The following is a 14,699-nucleotide window of genomic DNA, read 5'->3' on the forward strand; positions in this document are numbered from 1 at the left end:
AGTTATATTTTCTCTAGTTTAAATGTTCTGAATTCCTTCAACAAAGACCCCACTTAACGTTCTGCAGAGTATCCCAACTTCCTCTATCCCATTTTCTTTTAAAGATAACCTTCCATATATCCCTGGCTTTCCTTCACTTTTAATGGTTCCCAGGCACTTCGCTGCTGCCTAGAAATCCCATTATTTTCCTTAGATTTTTCTCACAGCTTCTATTTTCACTAGCGCTCTAGCTCTGTGGCTCTCCTTTGAGCCATATTACCAGTTGACCCTCCAACAATGTAGGGGGTTAGGGTGCTGACCCTCCTGCACAGTCAAAAATTCACATATTACTTTTGACTCCAGAAAAATTTAACTACTAATAGCCCACTGCTGACCAGAAGCCTTGCCAGTAACACAAACAGTCGATTAACACATATTTTGTAAGCTATCTGTATTATATATCTATCCTTACAATAAAGTAAGCTAGAGAAAAATGTTATTAAGAAAATGATTGGAGAAAAAGATACATATATAGCACTGTACTATATTTATCAAAAAATCCAAGTGTAAGTGGACCCACACTGTTCAAACCCATGTTGTTTAAGGGTCAACCATACTTACGGATTCAAAACTGATTTTAGTATGTTAATAAGATTATAATAAATAATAAAATGAGTGAATATAACCTTTAGTGTAAGCCAGGTATTTTATATGTTATCTTCTTTAATCCTTGAAACCACCCTATAAGTAGACAATATTGTTATCCTCTTGCTCTCTTCTCCTTGACATACAAGTGAAAGATGTTGCTATGAATTCGAGTGGAAACAAGTCAATTTCATCAGAAATATTTATATCTACAGTTTATTCTTTCCATTTCAAAGTATGCTTTCTAAGAAAAGGTAGAGTAACAGTCAGGTAAGAGAGTCATCACTCCTTACTGTAGACTAAGCCTCTTGAAGGTAGGATCTTTGTGTTATATTTATATTCTCTGGAACTCGGTAGGATGCTTGATGCATAGGGGACACACTATAAACATTGTTTGAGTGAATAAATTAGTTGAGCACCTGTTGTATTCCAGGCATTGTACTTTAGGTGGCAAGTTGTAGTTTTTCCATTTTATAGTTTGAGAAAATTGAATCTCAAGAAGATAGAGTAAATTCCACAAGATCACAAGCAGTTTAAGTGGCAAAACCATCAGGTAAAGACATGTTTTACTGACTCTAAAATCCTTGTTCTTCCTGCTAACCATCATCAGAAACAGTTATAAATACTTCGATGCACATTTAATGAATAATCAAATTTAAATTACAAATTAGAGGGGTGCCTGGGTGGCTCAGTCAGTTGGGCGTCCGGTCAGGATCTCACGGTTGGTGGGTTCGAGTCCCACGTCGGGCTCTGTGCTGATAGCTCTGAGCCTTGAGCCTGCTTCAGATTCTGTGTTTCCCTCTCTCTCCGCCCCTCCCCCACTCAAGCTCTGTCTCTGTGTCTCTCAAAATAAATAAACATTAAAAAAAATTTTTTTTAATTACAAATTAGAAATTTATTTTTCCCAATTCCTCTTTCCTGCCAAAGTAATCATGTGGCTAACCTATTGTGACAAGGTAGAATTCACTTTCAAAGCATATAAGAGGGGGGGCACCTGGGTATCTCAGTCAGTTAAGTGGTCGACTCTTGAGCTTGGCTCAGGTCATGATCTCACAGTTGGTGGGAAAGAGCCCACATTGGGCTCTGCACTGAGACTGTGGAGTCTGCTTGGTATTCTCTTGCTCTCTCTTTGCTCCTCTCTCACACATGCTTGTATAGGCTCTCTCTCTCTCTCTCAAAAATAAATAAACTTAAAAAAATGAAAATAAAAAAAAGAAAAAGATGCAAAAAATAAAAGCATGTAGGAGGAACCAAAAAATATTCTAATATAACTGACAAATTTATTAATACATGTTTAACACCTCTAACAGAATATAAACTACCATGTCTTTACAAAAACCTCAAATGTGCTATTGTAGATATTTTCACAATTTTTCCGTTAATAAATCTTAAGAAAACATATCTTATTATCATTATTAAACATTTCTGATGACATTTCTTGAAACACTTAACTTTTTGCTACTTTGTTACTTTTAAAATTTCATAAAATTTGACCCAGCTTAATGATTTCTTTTTTAATTAGTAACAGACACTTTCATGTTTATTTCTCTCATTAATTTCAAATTATCCATAACTGGTATTTTCAAAGCACTGATTTTAACTTATTTAATTATAATTTTTCATTTTTACATTTTAAAAAATATGAACTGCTTTTTGAATTTTGTTAGAATGAACGTATTTATATATCTTAGTGTACATATTACATACACTGCAACCTACATATTGTCTTTTCAAGTCACTATCTTCATGTTTTTAGAATATACAACTATATTTAATGTTAATATCAGTTTTAGCATTTTCATAATTTATTTTTACAAAAGGTTACTATTAAAAAATAATTTTACCATTATTTGTAAACTTCAAACAACTAAGAGGAAGAGCAAAAGTTTTCATTTCAATCATAATATTTTGTATTAAGTGATACAAGTCATTGTGGAAGCATACTAGTAAATAGAAAAAAATATCAAACATTTTATCTTCCAAGCTGAAATCTTCTGTTATTTTTACATAAATTCTTTGGAAATGTAGCTTATTCAATTTTTTTTACATTGGTGACTTAACATTACAATGTTATATTATTATATATAATACATACATATATACCTGAATGTGCTTAAGCCACACATTGTCTTTATAATTATGCAAAATTGGCATCATATTTCTGAGCTCAGGGAAGAGGGCTTAATCACAACAGAAACAAGGTGGCACTTGTCACATCACATCACCATGAAACAAATTTTATATTAAGGCAGAAGCTGCTAGTTGCAACGTTATCATCTACGGACTTACCTGGCATTCTGACCTCTTGACTAACAAAAAACCTTCAAAGTACAAAGGTAGAGCAGTAATCTTTAACCTTTCTTGGAAGATCCTGCGAGGAGCTGGTTTTGGGGGCTTCTTATCCATCATACCCTCTTGGTGTGTGGTTTGATTTCAACTATATCCAGTCTCAAACAAAATGAGATCTCCTTTGTGTGAGAGGAAAAAGCAACTGTTCAAAGAGGAAGTCCCAACTCGATATTTAACCACCAACAGTACACACATACACACACACACACACACACACACACACACACACACTTTTTTCCTTTACTTTTTGTGAGGTGAGAAAGAACAGGCATAGACCAACTTTGAAAGGGCGATCTCTATGCAAATTTAGAATTACTGAGGATTACAGTAGCAAAATAAATAGAAGATTAATATCACCAGGGGATGAAAAGAACCGATGTGGAGGTTATAAACTTTGGAGGAGTCATCAAGGTCACATTTGTTTTCTTCCACCTTCTTTTATTTATTGCTTTCCATCTTTACCCCCACAAGATATGACTTGAATTAACTTGACTCCATTAAAAATTACTTTATAGGATAATTTTATTAGTACTATTTCTGTTGTAAATCTTTTAAGACTGAGCTTTGCTTACATTTTTTTAAAGATTGGAGTTCCTTATCCCATGCCTATTTTGATGATCCACTAAATATAAACCACATGGCAACATGGGATTTTTTTACTTTTCTGTCAGTAAGAATTTTGAGTTCATGGGTTACCAGTTGGCAAAATATGTCTGGCAGAGAAAGCTGTAATACTTCAAACTTTTATTTTGTTCTTTTATGCTTTCTGAGCTGTGGATCACTGATGCAAAGATGCATAGATGGGGTCTCTACGGTTATCTAGTAAGATTTAGAAAGCTACATTGGGGCCCAAATGCATTCAGTAGTTGTACGTGGGAAACGGTCCTTTAGAGACTGGATTTGGCTGAGCACTGTGCAAGGAATGACGGGGGAAGGAAACACTGGAAGGAATCATGGTATGTTTTGCAGGGATCCTGAGAAGTTCCACCATTTATTTCATCCTCTGTATTTCAGAATTACTATGGATTTAGTATAGCCAAGGCCTGAGCATTCTCCCCAGTGAGACCAACTGATTCTTAGAAATCAAAATAAGGTAGGACTCTCGAGTCTGAGCCTCCTTTCCTAATGGAGACATCACATGGTTTTCCCCACCAGTATGGGTTCCATTGGATTTGCAGCTGTAGATATGTGCAGTCAAATTGTCTACAAAGTGAGGTACAGCAATATAGACTAATTATCAGTTAACCAGAGTAAAGCGTTTAATTAATCATCCAAAATAAAAACAGTTTGAGACAGATATTGGGAGTTGAAGATTCAAAATCACTCCCTTGCTTATATATATCTTCTTATGTTTATTTATTTTTTTTATTTTGAGGGAGAGAGAGAGAGAGAGAGAGAGAGAGAGAGATAGCATGAGCAGGGGAGGAGCAGAGAGAGAGGGAGAGAGAGAGAATCCCAAGCAGGATTCTCTGAGCCAAAATCAAGAGTTGGATGCTTAACCTACTGAGCTACCCAGGCGCCTCTCCTCTGTTTTTACATTAAGTTGAGACCTCCTTCCTATTATTACTCAAACCTTCCAGTGATAAAATACAAGTCCTGCTTTTTTTTTTTTTTTGAGGTAAAACCACACTACTTTTCAGTTTCAGTATAATTGGAAAATGAATGACAAGGGAAAACCTCCTGATTTGATAAGTGACCTAATCCACCTTTTTGGCAACTGGTAGCTGGTGTAACACAGGCAGGAAATGAAAGGAGAGATGAGAACAGAAAATGGAAAGAAGGGGAGGGAGATAGGATGCTGTGAAACAGCCATGGTTGGAATATGAGAAAAGCAGTCACTGGCATTGTGGCCAGGGAGAAAAGAATGCTTCTAGAAAAATGTAAGCATAGGAATATTTCTGAGAAATAATCATCTAGTTAACTATGTCTTTCTTACCTACCTTATGAAAAAAATACGCAAAATTAAAGAAAAACCAGCTTATCAGCCTCTGGAAGTTGCTTTGGTTTGCTGATTTGCAAGTCACATTAATTGTTAATATACCAATGTTCAAATGATGTCTCCTTAAAAAAACAAACAAAAAAAAAAAAACTACAAGATGCAAACATCCTGAAACGTTATTAGCCAGTTAGACCTGCTCACAGTTTCCAACTGCATCATGACAATGGAAATCCTCTTATAGATATCTCAAATTTTAGGTGGTGAATAATGAGTAGCTAGTTTTGCTACTCACCAGCTGAGCCCTTGAGCAAACCGTTTAACTTATCTAGGATCACAACTTCCTCCCTCGTCTCAAGAGCTGCAGTAGGTTCCTCAGAAGTCTCCTACTTTTCACACTTTTGCTTCTCTAATTCATTTAAAATGACATCTAAACAAGTCACTCCCTAGCTTAAAACATTTTGATAGATTTTCATTGCTTTTGAGCATTCTTTCATTTTTTTTCAGTCAACACTAAATATTGAGCACCAATAATGTGCTCAAGCATAGAATACAAGATCCTTCATAACAGGGCCCTTAAATTGAAACTCCTTAAAAAAAACCTCTCTCCTCTAATAACTTTGGTTAATCCCAATGCTCGATACCTCATGGTCTTTCGCATCTCCTCATACCTTTCGAACTACTGTATATCTTGTTTGGGTGCCCTTCGTTCTTCTTAAAATGACAACTTCCTGCCTACCCTTCAAGACCTCAGTTGAATATATCCTTGTCTGTGAAGATTTCCTGAAGCCTTCCCCATCTCCAAGGAGAAATTTTATTGCTTTCACCCTGCATTCCACAGCATCTTACAGATATTTCATTACAGTATTTGGCCTACTGTATATTAGTTATTAGTATACATTCTGTATCAACAGGAAACTAAGTTTTTCAAATACAGGGATTGTGTTGAAGTTGATAGGTAGTAGATTGCAGTAACCATTGATTAAATGACTAACTTCTGGCTGGAAAATACAGTTCTAATTTGGGAACTCTTAGCCTCTGCTGTGACAGAAGCTTCTTTTTTTCTGATATGTGTGACCATTGGTTGACGCAGGTTCTTTTGTTGCCGTGTAGAATAATCACGTTACTGTCAAACTGCTGGACACAGCCATCATCAGCTCTGTGAACAGGAGTTTGTTATACATTAGATACATGGCTACAAATTAAACAGTTTTGAATGAAGTATAAGATTAACTCATATAAAATCAAAATCTCAGTGCTCTTTTGAGTCATCCATGTTATAATGCAATTCAAATGAATACACATTTTTATGACAGTTAAGGCTCTCTAAAGTACTTTACTATCCACTTATTAGAAATGATTCAATCAATCACTCTGTATTAGAGCCTCCAACCTGTCTCCTGTATTTCCCAATTTCTGATCTTTGTTTCACATAATGTTTATTGATGGTTTATTGCCATCACAAACTCATTCAATCACAACTCATTGTAGTAAATTTTGAAGATGTTTGAATACATTTATGTTTACAATCCATAACTGAAGAATACAGCTTTAATTTTAATGACTGGCTTACTTTGTGGCATAATGAGTCATAATTACTCAAAAAAAAATTCTACTAGGTGTTTTGGGACAGAAAAAAAAAGGCAAGGAATCACTGTTGTAGAAGTGATATTCGTAGCTCTGTCAGAGTGGTTTAATTTGCTGACATGATTTTTAGGACAAAGAGTTGCATCTAGGATGATAAAAGTCTTTCTAGTTAAATGTTCTCACTATTTTTTAGTGTAGGGTATTGTTTATATTAGTGAGAAATGTTTCTTGTATGTCACATAGATACAGGTTTCTAAATGAGATAAATCATTGCATAATAGTAGCTGTAATAGAAACTGAAAATTCCAGATAGGGTGATAGTTTGGGTGGTAGAGCAATAATGAATTTAGTTTTAGCCATATCAAGCTCAATACAAAGAAAGTTTAGGTCTACATTTTTCTTCCTCTTTGCTTCATTTAAAATCCACTAAAAAACCCAAAAAACAAAAAAAACAAAAAACCCCACTACTGCTGCTTTCTGGGATAAGGTAGGTTAGTGCTCAGTATCCATTCCAGCCCCTTCCAGTGTGCCATTATTATTACTTTTTAATGTTTATTTATTTTTGAGAAAGAGAGAGAGAGAAAAAGAGAGAAAGTGTGAACGCATGTGCATGGGGGAGGGGCAGACAGAGAGGGAGACAGAATCTGAAGCAGAAGAGAATCTGAATATATCAGCACAAAACCCAACATGGGGTTCAGGCCCACGAACCGGGGAACCGTGAAATCATGACCTGAGCTGGGTCAGATGCTCAACCTACTGAGCCACCCAGGCACTGCCGTATGCCATTCTTTACTGCAGAGGCTGAAAAGCTAAAAACTACATATCCAGACCTTTTTTTTGGAGCTGGAGTTGGGTAGCAAGGTAGATGGAAACAGAATTTATTCTTGATTTGCTGTTCCCCTAGGCTGAAGCATGGTCTATAGGCTTCTAATTTTTTGTGTGGCAATACTATCAGAAGTCTCAGTAGTTGATCACTAGTTTCATGGGTGGTGAGAGTCAAAGCATGGAATGTCAATTTTCTGGTACCTGTCACGATGAATATGATGTGTTTCTGGAGCCAGCAGCAACAAGGAGGCTTCCTGCTCATGGAGACTTCTTATTCGTTGTGGCTTCCTAGACATGGCACTTTTGTAACAGAAGTGACTTCCTGATTGTGCAGTGTCAGTATGGTTCTGGAGATCCCAGCACCAGCATTAGCTTCTCAGCTTTTCAGTTTGCTTCCTGATTATACATACAACAGCTGGCTCTTGGTGTTCAGTTCTGCAGTGTATCTTTAGAAATCATTCCTGAAAGCCCTGAATATGTTATTTCTCCTTCCATCCCAACAATTCTGTAAACCAATAATGCATACTAGTAGATCCCGTTTTTGCCTAAAGTAGCTATTACGAGTTCTATTCTATAGAACTGACCCCTGATCAATATAGTTCTGCATTGTCTACAGGAAGAAGTGAGAATTTATGCTAACATTGAAGGTGTTCGTAATCTAGTTCATTTTGCAAACATGAACACTCTACAATATCTGACAGATTTTCTGTCGATAGCATAGCATTTCCTTTTTTAAAATATTTTTTATTTTTTTAATGTTTATTTTTATTTTTAATGTTTTTAAATTTATTTTTGAGAGAGAGAGCGAGCAGGGGAGGGGCAGAGAGAGAGGGAGACACAGAAACCAAAGCAGGTTCCAGATTCTGAGCTGTTAGCAGAGCCCAGCACAGAGCCCAACGCAGGGCCCTAAGCCACAAACCATGAGATCATGACCTTAGCTGAAGTCGGATGCTCAACCGACTCAGCCACCCAGGTGCCCCTATTTATTTATAAAATATTAATTTTTTTTGAGAGATAAAGCACATGCGGGGGAGGGGCTGAGAAAGAGGGAAAGAGAATCCCAGTGCTGCCCAGTCTGGTTAGAACCAGACATAGGAATCAAACACACGAACTGTGAGATTATGACCTTTTTGCTTTGTGTCTTTGTTTGCAGTTTATTTTCCTACTTCTTTCCCACTGTTAGGTATGGTCTACAAGCTATAGTTTGGGCACTTTATTGTTTATGAATTTCTATAGGCGCTTAAATTTACAAACATCTCATGTAGCATGCTTTATAAATACTTAAAATAATTTCTTAATTTTTCCTAATAAATGGAAAACTTACTTATATAAGTTCTAGAAAAAACAAGTCTTCAGGCATAAATTAAAAAAATGAAAATTACATGCTCGTCCACCATCCACCATTAGCACGGTTTGGATGGGTACCATCACCTTTTTGGCACTTTTTCTCTATTTGTGTATATTTACATAATCAGATAAGTACATGATATTTGATAAACTACATTTTTTCATATAACTTATCTGGAGCATATATCTGTGTCAATAAATACTAATGTTTATTATTTAAATTTTTGCCTGTACCACTAAAGTAATTTATTTATTTATTTATTTTTCAACGTTTATTCATTTTTGGGACAGAGAGAGACAGAGCATGAACGGGGGAGGGGCAGAGAGAGAGGGAGACACAGAATCGGAAACAGGCTCCAGGCTCTGAGCCATCAGCCCAGAGCCTGACGCGGGGCTCGAACTCCCGGACCGCGAGATCGTGACCTGGCTGAAGTCGGACGCTTAACCGACTGTGCCACCCAGGCGCCCCTAAAGTAATTTAAGTCTTTGCAAGGTTAAATTATAATGCAGAAAGTATTAAACTTTTGAAAATCTAATTGTATTTTTTGAAAGTTTTTTTTTTTTAATGTTTGTTTTATTTTTGACAGAGAAAGAGAGAGAGAGAGCACACAGGGGAGGGCAGCGAGAGAGGAAGATACAGAGGACCTGAAATAGGCTCTGTGCTGAGCTGGAGAGCCCGACGTGGGGCTTGAACTCATGAGCTGTGAGTTCATGACCTGACCCAAAGTCGGACGCTTAATGGACTGAGTCACCCAAGAGCCCCTATTTCTTTCTTTAAAAAAATTTTTTTTTAAATGTTTATTTTTGAGAGAGAGAGAGAGAGGCAGACTGCGAACAGGGGAGCGGCAGAGAGAGAGATGGAGACACAGAATCTGAAGCAGGCTCCAGGCTCTGAGCTGTCAGCACAGAGCCGGTCGTGGGGCTTGAACTCATAAACTGTGAGATTATGACCTAAGCCAAAATCTGATGCTTAACCGACTGAGCCACTGAGGCACCCCTAAATGTGTTTTAAATGACAAAAGCTAATTTTTCAGAATTATGCTGACTAGAAGTAAACTACAGGCTACAGAATGGAGATCCAGAGAATAGTGTATTTGTTGTGTTCTTTTTATTTATTAAAAAAAAATTTTTTATAAGGAAACTCTACCAGCAGTGTGGGGTTCAAACTCAGGACTCTGAGATCAAGAGTCACATGCTCTACCTACTGACTTAGTCGCCCCTGTTGTGTTCTTGGGAAGAGAAACAATGTATATATATATATATATATATATATATATATATATATATATATAATAGAATTCAACAGCAACTATGAATCAAACACTTGGCACAGAGGTAACTGTAAAGATTTTTATGTAGCACTCAATTAAGAACTCATGGGGACTTTTAACCCATTGTATAAAATTGTTTTCGTGAACGTTGCTGCCACCTACCTGCATACTGCAAACACACTTTATAATTTGGCAATTAGAGTCTTAGCCTATTTAGTAGAGAAAAGGCTACTTAAAGTGAGTGTACTTAACACATGGAACAACATTTGACAGTAAAGAATTTTAAAAATTTAAATGTTATATTAAAAAATAAACTCCAAAATTATATAAATAAGTTTATTTCACTTTAGCAAATTAAGTTATAATTGAAATGTTTATAATTTTTACAAATTGATTTTTGGAGTGTAATTTTTTCTGACAAAATTATCCTATAGTAAATTGCTAATATTTTCACTTTTGACTGTTGTGTGAGGAATAAGCTTAGGAATCCCCGGGCTTGCCAATGGGTTAACAAGGCAATAAAGAAGTACAAAGCCATAGGATGCTAACACCCGAGTTTGGGTAAACAAACAAGGCAACTAAGAATAGGGAGGTGCAAAGGCACCCAGTACATCGGTATATGAAAAAAACAAGATTAGATATGCAGGGAGGAAGCACCCCAATTTAGTGCTATAGCAGAAAGCTGCTTTCACAGGAAGGAAGGACCAAGTTAGGTAAACAGGTAAATTGGGCTATAGACCACTGCGCTGGAGATGAAGCAGCCCAGAGCAGAGATGATTATTAAAAAAAAGGTGCCTTGTCAACCCTGAGGTCACGTGTCCTATCTGTCTCCTCCCCTAGACTAGCTAAGATAAACAGAGGTGGTGCCTCATGTCCCCTGTAAACAACTTTCTGCCCGACTGCCGGCATCAGGATTTTGCTTTGTATTAACCCAAACCCCTAACCCTGAATATCTTCAAGACCTCCTTTCCCTCATGTTCATAAGTTAATGTGCACAGATTTATTGTCTCTTTGTGCACGTCCATCACCATGTTTGTAAGCCTTCTGATCCTAAAAAAAACGGGGCAAGGACCCTTATTTGGGTCTCTTGTCTTTTCCCGGACATTAGCCATCTCTCATTTTTCATCCTGCATCCTGCTCTTTTGCTGGCCAAAAGAGAGCTCTAGACTTAGAGTCTATGACACTTTGGCATAATAATTTTTTTGCAAAAATTTTGAGAACTTCAGTAATTTTATTAATGCCACTTTGCCCTATCATTTTAGTATGAAAAGTTTCCAACATACAGAGAAGCTGAAAGAGCAGTATTTTTATTTTTTAAAGTTTATTTATTTTGTATGTGTGTTTGTGTGCGTGTGTGTGTGTGAGAGAGAGAGACAGAGAGAGAGAGAAAATGCAAGTGGGGCAGGGGTAATAGAGAGAGGGAGAGAGAATCCCAAGCAGGTTCTGCACTGTCAGCATGGAGTCCGATGTTGGGCTCAAACTCATGAACCATGAGATCATGACCTGAGCCGAAATTGGACACTTAATGGACTGAGCCACCTAGGCATCCCTGAAAGAGAAGTGTTAATAAACACCTACATATCTACCATGTAGTTCCAATAATTGTTAGCGTTTTGCCAGATTTGCTGTAACTATATCTTTCTTTTTTAACTGAACCATTTCAAAGTACTTACAAACATTACATTTTACCCCTTAATACTTCATATGTATATCCTTATCCTAAAAGAATAGGACATTTTCTTACATCAACACAGTAGCATTATAATATCTAAGAAAATTTTACATTTCCCTGTCATTTAATAATTACTACTTTAGTTTTCCATTGCTTAATGCTCTTTATGGCTTCGTTTTGAATCACAGTCTGACCCTAATTCCCACACTGCATTTGGTTCTCTCTCTCTCTCTCTCTCTCTATTGGTCTGATCCCCTGTGCTCGCACAGATGAATCAGAAGTGCCAGAGGTGGGGTGGCTCAGTTGGTTGAGCATGAGATTTAGGTCATGATTTCACAGTTCATGGGTCAGCGTGAAGCGCACTTTGGAACCTCTGTCCCCCTGTCTCTTTGTACCTCCCCTCACAAGCTTGCGTGCTCTTTTTCAAAAATAAGTGAACATTTAGAAGAAGAAGAAGAAGAAGAAGAAGAAGAAGAAGAAGAGGAAGAAGAAGAAGAAGAAGAAAGAAAGGGAAAAAGAAAGTGCCAGAGGTGACCTCAGCTTCATTATAATGTTAAAATCCCTTCTGAATATTCATCCCAAGGCCTAATAAAAGGAGCCTGCTTTCCCCTCATTGGAGAGACACTGTTTTGGAAATTGTTCCCTGTGATCTCCTTGTTTGTACAAATAGTTGACCTTGTGAGGCAACTCCACCTGGTGTAGTCTGCCTGTAAGTCACCAAGGAGTGGGTCCACTTTGGTTTGGTAACACTCTCACGTCCAGTTCATTGACATATAATATATAGCATTGACATATAATATATAGTGAATAACACTCTTCAAGTCCAGTTCATTGACATATAATATATAGCAAAAGTCATCCTTTCTTTAGGAGCACAGTTCTGAGAGTTTTGACAAAAACATAAGAGTATCATATTGAAGACATAGACTATTTCCAGCATCATAAAATGTTCCCTCCTTGGCCTTTGTTGTCAGCATCTTCTACCCCCAACTTCATCTGCTGGCAACTATTGGTTTCATTTCTATGTGTATAATTTCATGAAGTTACATTTATGTAATCATACAGCAGGTTGCCTTTGATGTCTGGCTTCTCTTACCTAGCTTTTAAGATTCATCTAAGTTGTTGCATGCATCAGTAGTTTGTTTTTATTGCTGAGGAATATTCTGTCATATGGATGAACTACACTTTATAAATATGTACATATTACATTTACATGTACATAAATTACATTTAATATGTAAATGATGGACATATTACCAGTTTGAGTTTATTATAAATAAGGAACAATTTAAATTTTAATAGCAATTGTGTTACAATTCCTAGAGCAAGTTCATTTAGAGTGTAATTTTTAAGGTCTAAAATATTCTTTAAACTAGTTTTAACCAATTTTAAACTATCTGCATAAAATCCTAAGCAACTAAAAGTTTCTAGTACCCTCTTAAGTTCAGTTTCTGTAAAATTTATTTCCCATATACACATCGAATACACATAATTCCATAGACTGATACACACACACACACACACACACACACACACACACACACTCCTCACCTAGGTTATGTAGCTGTGATGGAAAACTTCAAGATTTATCCAGTTATCATGGAAGTTCATAAAGAGAGATCTGAATGTATTTGGGGGGGTGGTGCGCAGGGGGCCTATAATGACAAATCTAGGTTTTATAAACATTAGTCCATCAACTAGCAATCCTATTTTAGGATGCCAAAATCATTGTGGGGCTATAAATAGTAGGACAGATGCAGAGGCAACTGAAAAGTTTGCTTGGGGATGGTGGAGTTTCCATAACTTTTGGTTTGCATAAAGTGTTGCTTCATTTTCTCTGTAGTTATTACCAACACCCTTTGTGCCCTGCATTCGATACCAGCATGTCACTGCGTTTAAGTTTCACAAAATACCTCTGAGAGTTACTGTTTCCAGTGGAAACAGGGAATATCATTTTAGATGTGGAAATTTACATTGGTGATTGTGCTTGGTAAAATTTCTCACTGAGAAATAAAGAGTGTAGTGATTAAGTGCTCAGTTCTGGAATCAGAATACCAGGGTTCACCCCCAGTTCTGCCATTTAATGGTAGTGTGATTATGGGGCAGTTACTTAAACACTATCCCAGTTCTGTTGTCTGTAAGATGGGGATACTAGCTGTCTTCTTTTAACAGGAATGTTTTAAGAATAAAATAAGTTAGTGCATGGAGAGCATTTAGAAAAAAAACAGTATATAGTGTGTACGGAATAAATGATAGTTTTTTTATTATAACGTATTCCAAATATGACATCAAATTATATAATGTAGTCTAATTGGCAAAACCCTATAATAAAACCAATCATCATTTATTGAATTCTTACTATGTTCCAGGCATTTCACCTAGATATTAAAATGAATTAACCCAATATCTCAGCAACTTTAATATTATTCCCATTTTACAGACAAGGGACTTGAGAAACAGATAGTTTAATCAACTTACCCATTATGACAGAATTCTTGGGAGTAGAATGGAACCCAGTCTGATTGTAGAGTTAATATATAGTTCCCCTTCCCTACCAAAAATAAACAAACCATAGGTGATAACATTTGTTAAATCATTACATGTTTAAAAAGTTTATTAGTTCAACTCTTGATTAATGAATTTATTCAATAAGTAATGTATTTTATGATTAAAATTCCTGTGCAAATTTTTATTAAATCATAAAAATAGAACACAACTTTCATAGCATCATAAAATGGTCAAGTCTTCAGAGCATCTATAAGCTCTCCTATTATATAATTATATAAATAAGGAAACACCCGGAATAGTGCCACAATTTTATTCTAGATGATACAGCTAGTCGCTGAGTATATTTCAAGACTACTGATTTAGGTCTCCTTTCAGGACATTATACTTAAATGACATATATTTACCTAAGTCACTTTGTTGGCAATGCTTCATGAAAATATTACCCACATATTTGAAAGAAGAATACATCGTTATCATCATCAACGTTACATTGTTATTACTTTCAGAGGTGATGCATAGATGGACTCGGTGTGGAGGATGAGCCCGCACAATGAACTATTTCTTTTCAAACGATTTCTGC

The 14,699-nt window shown here is 36.4% G+C and overlaps 1 protein-coding gene across 1 annotated transcript in view; it reads right to left on the reverse strand.

Moving 5' to 3' along the window:
• Positions 1 to 14,699, reverse strand: part of STAP1 (signal transducing adaptor family member 1) — a 46,955-nt gene that overhangs the window by 32,096 nt on the left and 160 nt on the right. The window contains exons 2-3 of the mRNA XM_045473881.1: positions 14,090 to 14,162; positions 2,914 to 3,092 (exon numbers count right to left, since the gene is read on the reverse strand). Coding sequence (XP_045329837.1) covers positions 2,914 to 3,033 — 120 coding nt within the window. The 5' untranslated portion in view covers positions 3,034 to 3,092; positions 14,090 to 14,162. The remainder of the gene's footprint in view (positions 1 to 2,913; positions 3,093 to 14,089; positions 14,163 to 14,699) is intronic.

This window comes from Leopardus geoffroyi, chromosome B1 (assembly GCF_018350155.1).
Source record: "Leopardus geoffroyi isolate Oge1 chromosome B1, O.geoffroyi_Oge1_pat1.0, whole genome shotgun sequence".
NCBI classification, from domain to species: Eukaryota; Metazoa; Chordata; class Mammalia; order Carnivora; family Felidae; genus Leopardus; species Leopardus geoffroyi.